Consider the following 19,686-nt stretch of genomic DNA (forward strand, 5'->3'; position numbering starts at 1 on the left):
GCACAAAGTCACTTTTACAGACTTTTAAATTAAACGTTCCCTCCTGGTGGAATGACCTTCCCAACTCAATCCGAGCAGCTGAGTCCTTAGCCATCTTCAAGAATCGGCTTAAAACACATCTCTTCCATCTTTATTTGACCCTCTAACTTTATCACTCAATATTCTAATTCTATTCTTAAAAAATCTAACTACCTTTCTAATATATTTGTTTTCTATTTTTCTTTTCATTTATTATGCAATTATATATATGTGTGTATGTGTAAAGACCTCTAACTAGCTTGTTATATTCTTTTTTTTATTCTGTTTTCTTTTTATTTGTTGTATTGTTTAGAATCCCATGCTACGTGTGCTGTGTTGACCTGGCTGAGACTTGTTGTGCCACTTGTGTGTCATTGCTCTTTTTGTTGTTTTTGATTGGTTCCACTGTCTTTGGATAAAAGCGTCTGCTAAATGAATAAATGTAAATGTAAAATAAGAGGGCATGATGACATCAGACAAAAGAAAAGTTGTTTTAGAAAAGTAGCACCTTTACAAAAAATTTAATTTAGATTTGGTATTACGTCCACTGATGAATCACAAGAAATAACACCATCTATTATGTTGACTTTAAACTCTACCACGTAGCACACGCTGTCGATTAAACCACTGACACATACCAGTCTCAAGAAATGCGGCTGTAAATTTCCAAATTTAAGGTGCAGAGCAGATTAAAATCTAAATGGGTTTCTTAATTGACCCTGATTTGAGGTTTGGTGTACCTTTATGCACAGTAATTAAGCTAGAGTCATTAACAGTTGGTATCTAGATGATGCATGCTGTCCTGAACACAGGGGAAGCTATAGAAAGAAAAATACATGCCTTTATGTAGACAGAAAGGGAGTGAACGGCACAGGAAACGTCTGGCGTTTGCGGCATGACATCACCCAGTCTTTAAACCCATCCGTCAGCCTGAATATCCTAGAAACTGAAGTGTTTAAATGTGAACAATCTGCCTCGCGTCTCTTGAGGTCGTCTCTACTCAAATGCCTGCGGGAGACCTATCACCTCCTGTGAGTTTTCAATGTCCACCCACGTTTAGACTTCTGTGAACCCTTCACAATGAAACATTGGCCTGTGAGTTGAACTGCAGTGTAAGATTTACGACTTCCGAGTCCCAGTAAAAGAGAGCATATATGCTTGTCTATAGTGTTGACTGCTGGACCTGGCAGCCCTAGACTGTAATTGGCCTTGTGCAACATGGTGTCAGTCAACCGCACACTTGATTAAAGAAGTCTGGTTTATATAAGCAGTTTAGATGGATGTTGGCTGTGTTTGTCAAACCGTTAAATGATTATCCGAGCCAAAAGACAAACAAAAGTACAGTTGTATAGTCACATCCAAACTTTGTGCCACAACCCTTTGTTCTCTAGTCTGTGGTTTTACTTATTCTCTAATCAAGTTTTGCAGGCAGCTGATCAGATTTGTCAGAAATAAGCATTTCTGTGCTTGTGACTTTTATTTGATTGACTATGAGCTCTTGGGACAATTCAAAATGCATGTTTCCATAGACAGATGATCATTTTAGAGAACATTTTAATGTCCGAAGTTATTTTTAAGGAGTCTAAATGCAATAAAGACAGGCCAGTTTTTTTTTTTTTTTTTTTTTTTTTTTTGTGGAAAAAAAAAAAGTTATTTGGTGGGATTTACGATATTCTGGTCAGGGGATCAGGCTTGTTTGTTCCTTTAATGTAGGTCTGTGAGATTTTACACCTGTTTTATCTATCAGATCTGAAAGTTAATAACATGTACATTAGGGTTGTGCCAATAGACGATTTGTGTATCGACGATAATCAGAGATATCGACCATATTAGGCTCATTCACCTATTAATGTATTAGATTATAATAGCCAATAATAACCATTATTATTTTTATTTTTATTGGGCGCCTTATTATAATTTTGCTATCAAATTTGCCAAGCTATTTCACTTCAGCACCGCATTTCACACACACACACACACCGCACGCAAAAGAGGATTAGAGCCTGTAACTTAGTCATTTAAGAAGTTGAAACGCTTTTAACTCTGATAATTCGTTAAATCCATGAAATGAAAGGGATAGATAGCGAGGAGTTGGTGTCCCACACATTTGATGGCTGGTACACGGCAACGCGCTCTTCTCATACATGATATTAACTCTTTGTTCGCGTTACAAATAAATAAAGACAAAAAATAAAAGGCGCCAGAGCGAATTTATCATCCATAGTGGTTCTCACGTAATCCTTCTCTTAAAGACTGATCACGTATAACACACACTATGTGGTGAAGACATAGAAGGACTATTTGAGAACCACTGTGGATAAGTTCACTCTGACGCCTTTTATTATTTTCATGCACACCGCACCATAATGTGATGCATGCAAAATACATAGCTTTTGCAGATTACGGTATTTCATTGTACTTTAACAAGTAATCTGAATGGCAAATATATGTGCAATATTTTAAATGAGCGCTCACTAACTGAGTCTAACGCCACATTTATGTAAGAATGCATCTCATTCTTGTTTTTGATGTGGTGCGTCGGTCTTGCCATGGGGAGCACGGTCCGGAGCGCTGTATGACTAATGAATCAGTTCAATTAAACTTTACTGCAAATATTTGAACTTACCTGTTTGGAATACTTTATATTTAATGTGTCCGTGCATGTCCAATGTAAGTGTTAAATTGTTGGACTTTAAATGAAATCTACTATTGATTTTCACCGTTGGCTGATTTTGCAGAACATTTAAACTGATAACTTTCGTGCTCAGATGCGGAAAATTTGTCACTGGACACTCGATATGACCGCTTCTTCTGACTATATATGAACTAGCTGGTTTAAATACAGTATTTTAATATTTAACGTTAGTTTATTAGTATGTCTGAAAGTATATTTTTTTGATTATTGGTGATAGGCTCTATCTCGCGCATCTGCACGCGTTTAAAACACCAAATAGTTATTCTATGACAAGATCTCTCTCTCTTGCTCCACCCATGCACGATAATATCTTGTATCATCAATCTCACGGGCTGACGATATGACGATCGGAAAATTGACCATATCGCCCAACACTAATATACATCACCTTAATTAGCCATCCAATTTAAGGTATCATTCATATCTGTACCATCTGGTCTGGGACGAGTAGCTGGTCAAAACTTAGGAAAACCCATGGCGATGTGAATTCACTTCTGGGAATTTTTAGTTAATTCCTAAGATCCGAGCAACGGAAAAGTTGAGGAAAGCTCAGCTGTATGCAAATGAGGATCTGGACAACAGCAAATATCTGTGATGTACATGACATGTGTCATGTTAATACTCCTGTATATTTCATTCGTTCTTCAAATATAACACCCAACTGTCCACAAATAGCAATCATGAGTAAATTTGCTTTCATCTTTGCAGAACTGTGATATGAAGAGTGTACAAAGTAACAGATCTGTAGCAATAGCGGGAAGGAGCATAACACATAACGTGCACAATACCAGTATAAACACACGGATATCTATTGGTATAATATGCATCGCATGACTAAACTTTCGTCATCGTTTTCAAAAGCCTCCGTTTTCACAGTTCACACTACAACATGAAAATGGTGTTTTCAAATGATTCCACTTTGGAGAGCGTTTTCAAAATGCTCAGATTTCCTTGATTAAAAATGCTGTCTCAGTGTTGACGTAAGGCCAAAACTTTAAACCCATAAAAGGAGATGCGTTTTCAAATGAAAACAAATTAGTGTGGACAAGGGACATAATGCCACTATCATCTCCATCCATGTTGTGCCTCTCCCAAGGTGAGGTGCTTTTCTGCCAGCTCTGATGTCACTGTCCTTTTCCAGGTGATCTTTGGTCTTCTTTGTCTTCTCTTACCAGGTGGTGTCCATCTAAGTGTCACTTTCATGATGTGTTGCTGGTCCATTATTAATACATGTCCAAGCCCTCTCATCCATATGCGCTTGAGCTCAACTGCCACACTGTGACACTTTGTTCTTCTGTATAGCTCTACATTTGAAATTCTCTACCACATATTGTTTTCTCAAGCAAGAGTTTTAGAAGACAACCAGATTTATTGTATCATTCTGCAACACTCTCCAGCATTCAGAACCATGCAACAAGAACACTTTGAAGCATAACAACTGAACAAAAAAACACGCTCTGATGGCACATACGTTGCCGGTACTCACAAATAACGGTGTGCTAAGAGACTAAGTTTTTTTAAGAGACTCAGCCTTTTCCGACGAGTGGGCATTGCCGGATCCTCTTCATCGTTGGTGGTGGCGGCTGCATCCGCACCACTCTGATAATGAAAATGCTATTTTTTTCTTACTTCTCTCATGTTTTCGTCGAGGAACCTGAGATGTTTGTGCCGAGGGTCTATGGCGGACACGAGAAGACTTAGCATTCACACTGTCATTTTAACACCAAACCTAAAGATATTAAACAATAGCCATAAGGATATAGTCTCAAGTTGATTAGACAGCTTTTATGAACTTACCAAACATTCAAAATTGATGTGTTGGGTGCTTGTTGTATATAGATTCCTCACAAAGGGCTTAGAAAATATGTAAAGAAATCAAGCACCAGGATTTTCTCCGTTGCACACATGGGGATTTGCTGTAAGCAGACCGTTGTTCCTATGCCTCAACCAAACTGTAACCAGCAACAGCCGATTAGAGAAAAACCATGTCCTTTTTTTAGGTTAGCATCTTGTGTCATTACATACTGTTTTTGGTTGGTATAGATGTCTTTGGTCGGGGGTTGTGCTTATATTTCACTCGGTCCTGGCCAGGTGGGTCCACATGTTTGGTTGAGATGACAGCATTCACACATATAAGTGAACATTACTAACAGAATAATCGCACCAGAGTTTGTTTTAATCCAACCAAACCTGCAAAATCTAAATACAGTTTAAGAATAACCAACAGTGATAGCTTACCATTGTTTTTCATATCCTTATTTAACCCCTATAACTGTGTGCGGTCTCCAAAACACAAGGTTACAAGGATTTACAGAATCAGACTGAAGCTGTTCTTAAGTTTGGCTTCTGTAATTGCTCTGGCCAATATAGCATTCCAACTCCAAGTCAACTCTCAACTCCGCTCAGCACAGGAAGTGACTACAGTAATTGTGAGCATAAGATGACGGCAGGCCCAATTTTGGTGATGTCAACCCAGTGACCCCCTTTTATATATTTGTTCTTCAAACTTGTGATTGTTTTTCCAGCCAATGGGGAAATAAATAAGAGTTACTGGTAAGTTAAATCCTCAACTGAACTATTGTGGCCAAGCCCATGTTAAACCAGATGCTGCTGACGTCATGCAATGTTCCATTCTTGAGGCATTTACAGCTGCACTAGAGGGGTGCAATCGACACACATCCCCTCTTGCTAGTGTACTACTAGATTCTCTGCTTATAGACACAGGGGCATGTTTAAACAATCAAGGAAATTTCCAAGCCCTAAGAGAGAAAGCTTTCCTATTTTAGTTGCGGACAGCTGAAATAATGTCTGACTTACAATAGCCCCACCACCCTTTTCCCCTCAGTTTGTTCTGCGCACAACCTTCAAATTTGGTTTCTGGTCGCTAAATGATAACACATTTGCCAGTCACCTGGCTTCAGGCAGAAAGATTTAGAAAGGGTAATGGAATATCTGCATGTCTGTGTTTACATACAAGTATCTCGTTGTCGAGTCACAGCTATCTGTGGTTACATGAATTCTTCCGATATGACATCAGCTTTTGTTTTCTCAGTGTAATGAGGCATAAGTCTGAGCTCTAAATATTTTTGTGTATTTATGTTCTGGCAGCTGATTCTGGTGATTTTGGTTGGGATAGTGTTAACATGCTCATGTTAAGCGGGCAGAACAGGGTACTCCCTACACCAATTCGGAAGTGCTGGTCGGCTGGAGAAACACAGTGACATACTTTCGGTATGAATGAATGGGCACTGTGGTAGAGTCTGGCTTTTGAGGGATCAGACCGCCTAATGAGGTCAGTTATGTGACTCAGTAGAGTTTTCATGCTTCCGAGAACTGCCTTAAGTGCGAACGCCTCTTTTACTATCCGTCTTATTTGCTGCTGTTTCTCTATTTACTTGTTTAAACTGACTTGGTTTGAAATAGATTTAGATGATGTTTTAGGTTTGGCTTAATTAAAAAAAAAAAAAAAAAAAAAAAAAAAAACAATTACAAATCCTCAACTGTTATTATAACTATTATTGCACCATCCTGTTGCACCATCATGAGCACAAAATTTGACTTACTGCACTAAAAAAAGTCAAATTTTGTGCTCAGGATGGTGCAATAATAGTAATAATAACAGTTTAGGATTTGTAATTTTTTTGTAAAATATATATGTGTGTGTGTGTGTGTGACCCTGGAACACAAACCAGTCTTAAGTTGCTGGGGTATATTTTTAGCAATAGCCAAAAAATTTAAAAATCTTAAAAAATGGATCAGAATTATAAATTGTTCTTTTATGCCAAAAATCATTATGATATTAAGATCATGTTCCATGAAGATATTTTGTCAATTTCATACTGTAAATAAATCAAAGTGTATTTTTTTTTTTTTTATTAGTAATTGCATTGCCAAGAACTATATTTGGACAACTTTAAAGGCAATTTTCTCAATATTTAGATTTTTTGTGAACACTCAGATTCCAGATTTTCAAGTTGTATCTCAATTATTTCCAAACCTAATAAACCACAATACATCAATAAATCAATCGAAAGCTTATTTATTCAGCTTTCACATAATGTATAAATATTAATTTCGAAAAAATTACACTTAAAACTGGTTTTGTGGTCCAGGGTCTCACACACACACACACATACAATATTAACTTTTAAATAATAATAATAATAATAATAAGTCAATTTAAAGGCCTGTTTTCTGCAATAAATGCTAAAATTCCAGTCCTAAGATCTTTCTGAATGTAAAATTGTCCCTGCAATGTAATAATTTCAAATCAAAACGAGATTTGTTTAATTTACTTTTATTTATGTGTATATATGATTGTAGTTTTCCGCAATCGTTTGCATGACCTAGCTTATCTTGGAATTAAGCCTTAGCAGGCATTGGTACTATGAAAAAAACAAAAACAAAAAAACTATATATATATAAAATACACACACTCACACACACACCACACACACACACACACACACTCACACAGACAAATCTGCACTATTTGGCCATGTGTTGGCCATGTGTATTTTGTGACATTTTATATTGTTTACAGTATCAGCAGTTCATTAAATTATGATGAAACAATGGAGAAAAACATCATAAATGTGTAGAAGCACTGGGTAGTCAAGAACTCTGCATTTTAAAGAGCCAATTGAATTGCCTGCATTTTAATTGTGGAGTGATGTTCCACAGTCCCAGATAAATAAGTAGCCTGCATTATTCTCCACAATCAAGCAATCAAAACGAAGCTTACTAGATGGGAAATGGCACTATGCGGACAGTAATTTATTTATTTATTACATGATGCTATTAGAAAGTACAATTCATTCTTAGTTCATTCCCCAGTATGATTTACCCACCTGATGTATGTTGATTCTCCAGAGCCAACCAAAAAAAGTGTGAAAGGCCATGTTATTGTAGGCTGAGAGCTTTCTTAAACACACTCCGTCTCCAGAGCCCCAAGCATTACTTGGAAGATAAGCTGAGGGGGCCACAGAGTAAACAAAATGTGTTCTCTAGTTTCCCACTCATATCGTTGAGAAAACAGTTTCTTTAAGGGGGAGTCTTTCTCTTTTTTTTTTTTGACTCTGAGTCTCCTACGGAAACTTGAGTGTTCTGTGTGGTAGAAGTTCTGAGTGTATTACGGTGGCCTTCCAGTGCAGTGTGAGAGTTTACAGAGACGGGCCTCACTGTGTGCAAGGAACACTTTTAAAGAACCACTCTGAGAAAAGAAACAGCTTGCCTGTCTGAAGCAGCATTCCTCTGGACCTCAGCAGTTCACACCGATCTGTCAAACACTGTCTCCTCAGGTAGGCCCAGCCTATGTGGTACATACAAAATAGCCATCTTTTAATAGTCCAAACAGCTTTTTTTCCACAATTTTTTTGCTTCAGCTCTAAAAACATACATAAATTAAATTCTTCACAGTATTGGACACTGACCTCTCTGTCTACACTGAATGTCTGCTTGCACTACTTTAAGCACAATCTGTAGACTCCATTAACACACATTATTGCCCTACAGGGTGCACACTCCCATAATATGATTCCTCTGGTTTTGTAATTCTTTCTGTTTTACATGTAGTCTGCATGAATCAAAGAAAATACATCCTAACAGAGCGCTTTTTCACAGCTGCTTAACGTTATTACATGCTGTGCAGTAGCTTGGTTTCTGTCTTTGAGAAGATATTTTAGAACCACTAATCATGTCTTCCTCAGTTCCTGTGAAGCTTACTTTCACTATATGGCAGATATTAAAGACCCATCAAGATATATTAATCATTATTTACCATTTTAAAAGTAGCTTTTGATAGAAAAATAGGAGAAACAGCTTATTATCTTATTATCTCATAAGTTAGAAATTATATTTGGGGATCTGAAACCCCTGAAAATAGTCACATTACACAAATGGGCAAAAAAGATCAATTGTCTATTGCCAATAGTTTAGTAATGTATGAAGCACAGTTCACAGAGAGGTCACTTTCAAACCAAGCAGCTTTCTGCTGCTTACAGTGATATGACTAATGCAGAATATGCATGGAGACATCTTCCACTCTCATGAAAAATTGCCATCACACGAATTTCAAATTACTCAATTTTGACTGTGAAAATTTGCCAAGTAACAGTAAATGTGACCATGCTTTAAGTATTATACATGAAACTGCCCATTAATGAGGTTTTTCTAAGTGATCAAACTTTTTTATTTTTACATAGTAAGTAACCATCCAGAACCACTCAGAAATGCCCTATACCAGAACCAAGGATCCACTTTGAACACCCTATTAGCAACTAAAAAGACCTGCGCAGTCACCTTTCAACCCCCCAAAAAACAACCAAAACAACTTTGCAATCTTCTTGGCAAATCCTGTATTTGAGCTGAGTGAAATGTCTAAGTCACCTGCTTATCTTTACATAATTGCAGACAGTGCCGTTCGACCATCACAGCATGAGCTGTGCGTCATCACATACTTGTGTTTATATTTGTAGCCATAGCAACTGATTCTCTCTAAGTTTGGTAGCCTGGATCCAGCTCTCAATCTCTGTAGCACGGCACAAAAGAAGACAGTGGCTAGAGTAAGGTTTACAGTTTTTTGCTGTTATCTTGATATCTCAAGCAAAGTTTAGGTTATTTGTGGGTCAAAGAAATTAGTGGGGTTTTTTGTTGGCCTTATGGGAAGACTAAAGAGAGAGAATTTAACATCCTCCACCCCCCCCCTCTCGATTTCAAGACATGTTGGGAAATAGTCTCCAAATTCTGCAAAAGAGTGGCTTTTTAGATTTTATAGCCATGATTGGATAGAGTCAAATGAATATTATGTTGTGATTGATTATACACTGGAATGGATTAGTGTGAAACTTTATTATAAGTACAAGGAGAAAATATTGAAAGAATCATGCCAGATGCAGAAACACCAGTCCCGAGGTGTAATAAATTTAAGATTGGCAAAGAATGGAAAATAAAAAAAAAAACATTGGCGTGTTCTGGAAATAATGACATCTGGATGTTGGTTCTGACCAAGAAACATCTTGTTCAAACATGCAACCATTGATTTATCTGAGATTTATCCTACAGATCCCAGGGGAAAATGGAAAAAGTTTGCTGTCTCAAAGCCTTAAAAATGCCATGAAGATCTTAGTTATGTTTCATTCAAGTATCAGTATTGTCTAAGATAATTCTCCTAAAAACCCATAATAGAAATAAAACAGATACAAATTAGACACTTTTGGGGATAAAGGAAGAATATGGAGCTAAATAATTATAATAATGTGACTAACATAGCCAAGATTATTTGGTTGTGCAAGAATTTAATAAGAAATGTTTGAGTTCATATTGAGATATTTTAATAGAAAGATCAATTTTGAGTTTACTGGGGTCTTGAGCAAGTCACCATTCGATCACTATTTAATCTTGCTGTTAGAGAAATAACTAAAATAAAGAGATTTTTTTGTCTTGCTTATGGGATTTTACAATGATTAAAGACACTTCAGATTTCCTTTACCATGACCCGTGATGTAACCATTGAAAAAGAACTAGATGAAGCCTTGCAGATATCACATTTCAGAGTAACAGTCCAGACACTTCATTGTATGAATTCCCCAGATGTTATTTTATACCTAACCTGCTCACAGAAAGGGGCTTTCTCAGACAACAAGGCCCAATGAAACCTGGGCATGTATAGGATGCCGTGTGCATGTGCACATGTCGTGACCGGCATGACTCTCTAGCGGCCTTCTGTTGAATATAACATTATGGTCAAAGCATCCAGATGTGCAGATTATACATTTATAGCATGTTACAGAACAGCATATAGCTTATGTGAGAGGAACCAGGCCTTTCTGTCTGGAACGTAGACAAAAATCAGATGGATTGCAATGAAACACAATAAGGTCTCCAAGGGTTTCAGGTTTTTCTTAAGAAGTCCTCACCCATTGTAATGGGTTCGGACGAATTATGATTCATATTCTGGCCCTTTTCTTATACATTAGCTCATACTGTATATATGCTTCCCTGGAAGCTTTGCAGTTTTTTCAAAATGTTTAGTGCAGACTGTTGAGGTAATTCAGTCAGACAGAAGGTGCTGGACCCCTTAAAAGTAAATGGCCTGGTCAGTGCTGATAGCCTTGTGGATAATGCACAGATATATAGAGCTGTTGTGCTTTGGGCGTCCTGAGTTTGAGTTCCGGCTTATGGACCTTTACCATTCTTGTCCCCCATATCTCTCCCACTTTGCTAACTGTCTAGCAAATAAATCTTAAACAAGTATTAGTCAGTTTTGATTTTTTTTTAGCAGATCATTTGCGTTATAATGCTAGTGATTTATCATAGTGCAAACATATGTCTATTGAATGCTGATAAGACCTTAGAGCCACAGAATTCAAGCCAAAGGAAACAGGGACTATGGAAAAACTCCCTAAAATTGTTTGTTAAGGTGAAGAAAAAACCTTGGAACAGAATGCAGCACAATCATTCAAGTGTTGATGTTCCAACTTCAATAAATGGGCTGGTTTAAACCTCTAACCCTGAAATGTTCACATGGGATCCAAAATACAGTATTTTAAGCTATTTTCTTTAAGCGTGAAAATCTTTGGGGGTTTTTAAGTTAGTGTAAGCATGAAGTTGCAGCTGAGTTTACTTCAGTATTCTGATGTATTTCCAAGTGAAACAGAATATTCAATGAGAAGAAACAGAATGCAGGGGGATTGATTTTTGCGCACCTCTTCACTATCTCTTGCTCACACAGACCGACGGTTGGACAGAGGGGTAAGGGTGTTCTGTCTAAGAAATCGAATTGTAATTAGGCTTTTTTAATTATTATTTGTTAACACAATATTTCCATGTTTGGCTCAGAACATACAGAGTACTAGCAATTTATTCTGAAATGGTTTAGTTGAGCCATTTCATGAGGTGAGAAATCCTGTTGCCCCCACCATAACTCCCCATTTTATTGGTGAATGTGTAATAATGTGTTCCATTCCAAAATGAATAAGGCAAGGACGCTGACCTTCCCATTCAACCCAATTTCCACCAGAGATATTTAGAAACCTTCCCACGTTGCTCCTACCATAGAGAAAACATTTCAAGTTTCAGTGTTTACTTTGTGAGTGGTAAACTAGTTTCTTCTAACACAGTTTAGTGGGCAAAGATCACCTAAATCACCTGAAAGGCAAATATCCTGTGACTAATCACTCTGATGCCGCTGGAAATTACTTTTAAATGTAGAACAAAGCATTTTTCTGAAGGCCACAGCATCATATGCAAAATCAATCGAGGATTTATTCTACATGCTTGCCATTTGTTTGCATTCTTTCATTTGTAAAACCTACACTGTGTTAAGAGAGTTACAGATGATGAACACGCATCCTGATATATATATATTTTTTCTTAAGTTTATTAAAGATTTCTCTGGGGCTGATTTCCAAACCCTAGAAATGACGAATGATTGAAGTTACCCGGCCCTTCACACCCCAATCTGTAATTTATTTTCCCACACTGCTCTACTAGAGGGTCTGTACCTGGTCACTGGCACGTCCAGCGGAAATGTAGTTGCTGCTTGCGAAACTAAGACACTCTTCTGTTCACTAACCATCAACACCACTGTTACCACCATCATATGTAACACTGCTACTCAATATAGAACATGTCCTGCCAAAAACCATTTCAAATCATGGTTATTTTAACTTTACTGTGCATGTATTCTCAAAACAGGAAGGAATGAACTTTTGGGATTCAGTTTTGTGAGTGTTGACATAGGTTTGAGGTTTGGTTTGGAGTAATAAGACACCCTCTACTTCATACTGTAGGCCAAAGGGGACATATATAGTTTGGTAAAGAGGCTCTTTAGGGAATGGCAGGGTTTTGGTCAACTTAAAGAATCCTAGATATCTAAAGATTTTTGAGGAATACAGTCTAGGAATAGTAGTGTTTCTACACTTACACCCCCCACACTTAGAAAAAGGTCATACTGTTTTATTTTGCTAGACGTCCTTTTTTTTCTAACAAAGACATTTTATTTCTCAATTTTCTTGTCACCAGAAAAACTGCTTGTACTTACTGTTGCAACACAGGAGACTGATGGCTTCCACCGCTTCATGCAGTCAGCAAACTACTTCAAATTCAATGTGAAGGTAAGGTCACACTCTCTTCCCACTAGGTAGATGCTTCATTTCTTCATGGTTTATGTAGTATGTTGATTGAGATGCTGTTTGAACTGATATGTACTGAACACAGGTGCTGGGGATGGGAGAGGAGTGGAAGGGAGGGGATGTGGGTCGATCCATTGGTGGAGGCCAGAAGGTTCGACTACTAAAGGAAGCCATGGAGTCTCTGGCTGACCAAGAGGACTTGGTGATCTTATTTGTGGACAGGTATTGTGCATGGCTAGGGTCTTTTTTGGGGCGTGGGGGGTAGATAAGAAATTGGGGAGTTGGATAATATTAACTGGCCATAAAGCTGGTTTGTTTTAATAGTTTAATTGGTTTTTAGAGGTTTAAGAAACTGTTCAGATGGTTAGGCTCTCAGAGTCCAACCATGTGTAAATGATTAAAATTACATCATGAAGCACTTTTTTTTTTTTTTTTTTTTTCAGGATGCTCAGCCAATAATTCATGTCCCACTTTATATTAGGTACTTTACTATGTGATAAAATGCACTTATTGGGTACATAGTTTTTTATTTTGTTTAAATTTTTTTTTTTACATATATTTACTTTTACAATGAATTACATCTGTTATTAATTTGTGTAATTACATGTATAGTTACACTCTGTACCCATCTTTTACACCGTAACCCACCCTTAAACATACCTATACCACAAACCTTTCCCTAACCTTACCCTTGTCCCGCCTCAATATCAGCAAAAGCATTTTGCAATACAACATAACCACAGTAAGTTCACTGTGCATATTTTATGTAAGTACATAGTAGTTACAGCCACATAATATAATATGGGACCCGATTTCATTTGTGAAAATCCCCTTAAATGGCATCAGATTAACTGTACTGTAAAAATAGTGGTCCACGTACACGAGAGAAATATAACCATTACGTTTTTCTCTATATAGGGACTAGTTGTGAATAGACTCTAATTTGCAACAAAATACTTTTTGATAATGACCTGCAATTATATAGTATATATAGTTTAGATATAGTTAAAATGGCTGGCTAAATGCATAGCTTTGTGCAATATAAATCAATTATAACAAATGTGCCGTGGGTTTAAATGCATGACAATTTTTTAACAGCCTCGGTGGGAGAAATCTTACAGTATTCATTGCCAGCTCAATGGGAAACAGCAAGACTCTGTGTGAAGGCAATCCGATTGGGCATTTGTTCAACAATTTTGTAGACCTACCTTTATAACCACCGCTCTTGCTGAAATAGTGGCTTTTCACTCAATTTATGCTAATCAACCATAATAAATGGGCTGTTATTTAACTTGATCATTCAAGGGAAAATATGGCACGTCAATTTATAATGAAAGTGTTTGCGAGAGGGTTTCTTTGTCATGCAGGGCTAGGTGTGTTCTACAGAAATGAGTGATTATTATGACCACAAAGTAGAAAAAAAAGATTAGTGATTGAAGTTAACTTCACACGTACCTATCACATACAGTGCTGTTTTATCAAGGGGTCATTTATATAAAACACCTCAAATCTAATCAAAACCTCATTGCAGAACTATCTAAACTATGAATGAGCTATTTATACACACCCATATCTGGAATTATACGTGTAGGTCCTAAACCGCTTAGAGTTCAGAAAGTTCAGAATAACAACATTCACGGATGTAAGACAGACATAGTTATCCTTATGTATAGCCTAAACACATAGGTAAGAAGCTAGCAAATCAGAGTTCAGGGTCTCTGAAATATCTTTTTCAGTAATATTTCCTTTAGAGGTGTAGTTCAGACCATTTTGCTACATTAAAGTGGTGTCACATATTCCAGAGATGGATTTTAAGTCATGCTAGAAAAATGGAAATGACTTGTGTGCACAGGTGCTCCCCAGACGAGAGGAAACCATGGTGCCTTCCTCACAGTTTACTTCCTCTGATGACATTTATAGTTACTAACGTTACCAGGCATATTAATAGTGTCTGAAATAGAAGACCTAAATGCCTACGAAATGCCCTGCCCTCACTTCCAGGAGTTCAGTTGAACTAGAAATAGCTTATTTAATAAACTGGATGGGGATTAGCAAACATTGTTTGTATGTCTTGAATGTAAAAAAAAAAAAAAAAAACTGCTGATTGATTGAACAGCCTATTTATTTATCTTTTCCCTCATTAGTTATGACCTAATCTTTGCTGGTGGACCTGAGGAGATTTTCAGAAAGTTCCAGCAGACCAATCATAAGCTGGTGTTTGCTGCTGAGGGAATCATCTGGCCAGATCCTCTACTGGCAGAGAAGTATCCTTTTGTCCGGAGTGGGAAACGCTTTCTTAACTCTGGAGGTGCGTAAAAATAGGAAATACCAACTGTATAAAATGTTATGTTTTGATGTGAAAGTCACTTCACAGTTACACATCAGACCCAAAGCCATTTTTAAACAAGATTTAAACAGATTTAAACGCATTCATTTCAGTTAAACTGGATTTCCACAGCTCTCATATAGTATCAAAACTTTTTTATGCACTATTTTACACTGATTATACATAAAAACTCCAAAAAGGTTTCTAGCATTGAAGTTTTCTTGAAAGCTAGAAGCATCTATATTCACTTGAATAAAGTGTTTAAGGTATAAGTTTGTGATGAATGGGTCTACATATTCAATGGGCTAAAACAAATCTGAATTTACATGATTTTTGCATATAACAGGCCATAAACATTTTGTTTTACATGTAAACACCTTAACTTATTTGGTGGCTTATTCGTTGTGCACATATCTGGTTACATTTTTACCTTAAAACTGTACCTGGTTATTGGATTTTTATAATTAGCTTGTTTTTCATTTTTTTGTAAATGCATTTTGCATTTTATTAAATGTACTGTAAATACCTAATGTATAATTCATGTTTATGAACAAAACGTTTCTAGCTTCTACACATCATTTTAAAGCAAGTTATTTTAACAGTTAGCATGTATACAATAGGCTACCTGAATATGGTTTAAGGACACTGGTATGTCAGAATGTGTACACTTAATGTGTAAATTGGTTTAGTCTGTAAACATGCTATTTGTTCTTCACATTTACTGCATTTGAGAGGTCATTCTTTGCGAATTTGACTCAGGCAGCATATCACTGGTATAGGTCATGGCCAGCTGCCATATTAGCCATATCATCACACCGCAGTTTGCACCAGACACTTCTGTGTGTGTTTGTTTTGTCTGGTAGGTCTGGAAGGACAAACAGCGGAATTTCATTATCGCTACAATAAGATAGAGGAAATGTTTTCTGTGTAAACTGGCAAGTGGCGGTCACTCACCCTGTGGAATTTCCTGAGGGCCACCAGGCATAGTGCACTATTCATTCAGGGGTCTTCATGAATAGCGCTTTCATTTGAGTGTGTACGTGTGCATCCATCCATCGTACCCAGTCTCTCTGTTGAAGAACAGTAATGTCAGCCCCTCTTTCACTCAAAAACCCTGTGGTCATCTCTCGTCTAAACTCTGAAGTCCTGGTCCGTCTATTTTAATCTGGCCAATTACTGCTTTGACTGCGGTGGTCACTTTGTCTTGTGTAGTGTCCTGTCAGGGCGTTGAGTCTATGTTATTAACAGGGCAAGATTGTTTGTTTTGGACTTCCTGTTCGATAGCCTGTACATCCAAAATTGAAGGTTGGTCTTATCCCTTCGGCTGCTCCGTAGATTGCGGTGGCTACTGTTTTGTTTCAGTTGGACCAGAATTGTCATGTGGATCAGTGTGTTTGTGGAAATAAGAATGACTGCACGGCACGGCCCGTCTCCTTCCGATCATCCCTTGCTTTGCCCAAATTCAGATTTGTTGAAGGTAGCGTTGTTTCGATCAGTGGGAAAAACATTCTGGATCCTAGATTAAAACCACATGCCATAATGCCTTACATCTGGCTTTAGTTTTTGCTTTCGAACCTGGGCATTATGTCAAAGGGATTTACTTTATTGCGCTGTAATAAAACAAGATTCGTGTCACCACATCTGAGGTGACCGCCTTCAGACTAAGACGATCTGCTAATTTAGCGAATGAACTAACATTTAAATCATACTTGCCTGAAAAGATGCCTTGTTTATCTTCGTCTGGCTTTTAGGCGGATGGATAATTCTAGATGTCCAGTAAAATCACTTGAGATGTGATAGTGGTTGTGAACAGATTGGCACTGTCCATAATTCCTACTGCAGCCTCTGGAAACAGTGTTGAAGATGGCTTTTGGATCAGCTTATGAATGTAGGCTATAGAAAAAGGTTATTAGGAGTTAAAAACGTAATAGTCTAGGGTGGTAACCTAACATAGCTCCTAATTACTGCCAAATGATGGTATCTAGGGCGCCAAGCCCTACAATTTCCATCTGTGGTCAGAGCTTCAGGAAAATGATGAGAAATCCGTATGCAGGTTGCTACAGAAACACAGAGAGCAAGCACATAACTGAGGTCCTATACTGATTACAGTCCTCTATCTTGACTAGATGTAGGAAGTCTGTGCCATCTGAGGTTAGACAAGGCCACACAACACTTGTTACTTGTAGGTCAGATACTTCTGCCGGACTTTTCCCTCTGTTTCGAGGGTTTGAGGAACCGCACCAGAATTGTGAGATTTAACATTCTTGGAGGAGACGTAATTGAAATTGGCACTATTGTATTCAAGCATACCACAATGTCAACGCTTAACATAGTCTTTTAAACCCTATACTTTCTTTTACAACACACAGCCTGTGAATAAAAAAATAAAATAAAAACATTGCATGTCTTTCACAGGGCTTATCGGGTATGCTCCATACATTCAGAAGATTGTGAACCAGTGGGACCTTCATGATAATGACGATGATCAGCTGTTCTACACAAAGATCTATGTGGATCCACTTCAGAGGGTCAGTAAAAAATAAATAAATAATGAAATCATTTCATCATTTATTCACTCTCAAATTGGTCCATACCCATATGAGTATCTTTCTTCTTTTGAGAACAAAATAAGATATTCTGAGAAATGAAGTAGAATTTTGGATTGAAATAGTTTGGAACAATGAAGATGCATACATGATGACAAAATTTATATTATACTATTCCCTTGAGATTCTCTGTGAGAACATAAAATGTGCTTGCATCTTGACCACATGCACTTATAAAACGCCTACGAATGTATCATACCACTCAAACACAGCAAACAAACCGGGTAAAAATACACAACTATAAACAGTTTACACAGGGACAAAGGTCACACGGTCACTTTTACACAAACACTGCTGTATTCTGTTCTTTATTTTAGGAAAGACTTAATATGACCTTGGACCACAAGTGTGAGATTTTCCAGAATTTGAATGGAGCCGTGGGTGAGTCAATCCAAGATGGTGTATAAAGCTTGCTAAAAAAAAAAAAGAAAATGGAAAAACATTCATTTTTCATATATTGCATCATGCATAGCTGATGAATAAATTGTTGTCAGAGTTTGATTTAGATTGTGCATCATAACAATTTTGGTTTTGGCATCACTAATACTAGGGATTTGTATACATCCATAAATGTAACTCATCTCCTTTTGTGCCACAGACTCGAGTAACGCCTCTAATCATGTGGCATAGTTGAGAAGAGGTCTAGTCTCAGGGCCCAGGCTTACAATTAAACACTCAAAAGAATTAGACAGATGTACTGAATCTAAGACTGCACACATCTATTTCTGAATTTAGATGAAGTTCTCCTAAAGTTTGGAACGGAGCGTGTGCGAGTGAGAAACACAGTCTACAATAGTCTGCCAGCCATCATCCATGGAAATGTGAACACCAAGGTAAATGTCTTCCTTCTATTCATGTCAGTAAAAAATGGGGACAGTGTATTTTTTTCTATTCAGACACCTTTTTAATACATACTTAGGTCCTGGGCGTCCTCTGAATTTAGGTTTAATGGGGTTTTCAGTTGAACATTGGTTCAACTGTGGCAATCAGTGGATTGATCCAAATAAAAGCATGTTTAATCGTTGTCACAAATACTGTAGGAAAAACAGATGTCTGTCAGTAGTAGAACTTACATATTTGTATGTCTAAATTGTATGTGCATTCAAGTCATACATTCCGAATTTATTCAGTTTAATTTAAACAGAAAAATTATGTCTTCCAACTTCCCTCATGTTGCACAAAACTGATAGTATTTTCCATTAGAACACAACATGAGTTACTATCAAAATTTTGTCCCAGACAGTAATTGTAGTTTTGTAATTAAATACTAGAACTTCAGCCAAAAATCTTGCAGTCATTGCCCAGCTGTATTTGTTAAGCTGTAGAGTTTGAGATTTTAGCTGGATGTCTGGGAGATAATGTAATCTCACTCAGACCCAGAGCTTTTCCTTCTGCACCTCATTGACAGATCAAACAAACACAGCACTGTGTGGAGTCATCTTCTCCTAATACGCAACCATCTGTGTTGTTTCTAATGAATAATCATCCACCCAGAGCTCACCCTTCTGCTCTATGATTCATTCAAGCTGTCTTGTGTCCATCCCTAAGATCGTTCAGGGTCTTTAACATGACCTGGGGATTACACATGTTCTCGTAAAAACTCAAACAAGGTCCAATAAAAGTAACAAGGCTTGAAGATACACAGTAGTAGTTTATGACCAGAATGCAAAGCCAGTGGATTGGTTTATGGCTTCTCTTTATTTGGAATCAGTGAGCAACTCCTGTTTTCTGTCAGTATTGTTCAACCAATTGACCTCACAACACTTGAGATGATGACCCACATCTCTAAGGGGTTCTCAGTCTTAGCAGCTATAAACTATAAACGTTAAACTATCTACAACTATCTAACATGGATGAACCTGGGATGAATTAGAAACACAGCATCTGGATAACATCTGTATTGTGGTT

The 19,686-nt window shown here is 37.4% G+C and overlaps 1 protein-coding gene across 2 annotated transcripts in view; it reads left to right on the top strand.

Moving 5' to 3' along the window:
• Nucleotides 1-19,686, top strand: part of plod2 (procollagen-lysine, 2-oxoglutarate 5-dioxygenase 2) — a 41,842-nt gene that overhangs the window by 3,899 nt on the left and 18,257 nt on the right. For both annotated transcript variants that reach the window (XM_026200918.1, XM_026200919.1), the window contains exons 2-7: nt 12,737-12,828; nt 12,932-13,068; nt 14,991-15,154; nt 17,588-17,700; nt 18,096-18,159; nt 18,514-18,611. In XM_026200918.1, coding sequence (XP_026056703.1) covers nt 12,737-12,828; nt 12,932-13,068; nt 14,991-15,154; nt 17,588-17,700; nt 18,096-18,159; nt 18,514-18,611 — 668 coding nt within the window. The remainder of the gene's footprint in view (nt 1-12,736; nt 12,829-12,931; nt 13,069-14,990; nt 15,155-17,587; nt 17,701-18,095; nt 18,160-18,513; nt 18,612-19,686) is intronic.

The sequence above is a fragment of the Carassius auratus genome, chromosome 24 (genome assembly GCF_003368295.1).
Source record: "Carassius auratus strain Wakin chromosome 24, ASM336829v1, whole genome shotgun sequence".
Taxonomy (NCBI): Eukaryota; Metazoa; Chordata; class Actinopteri; order Cypriniformes; family Cyprinidae; genus Carassius; species Carassius auratus.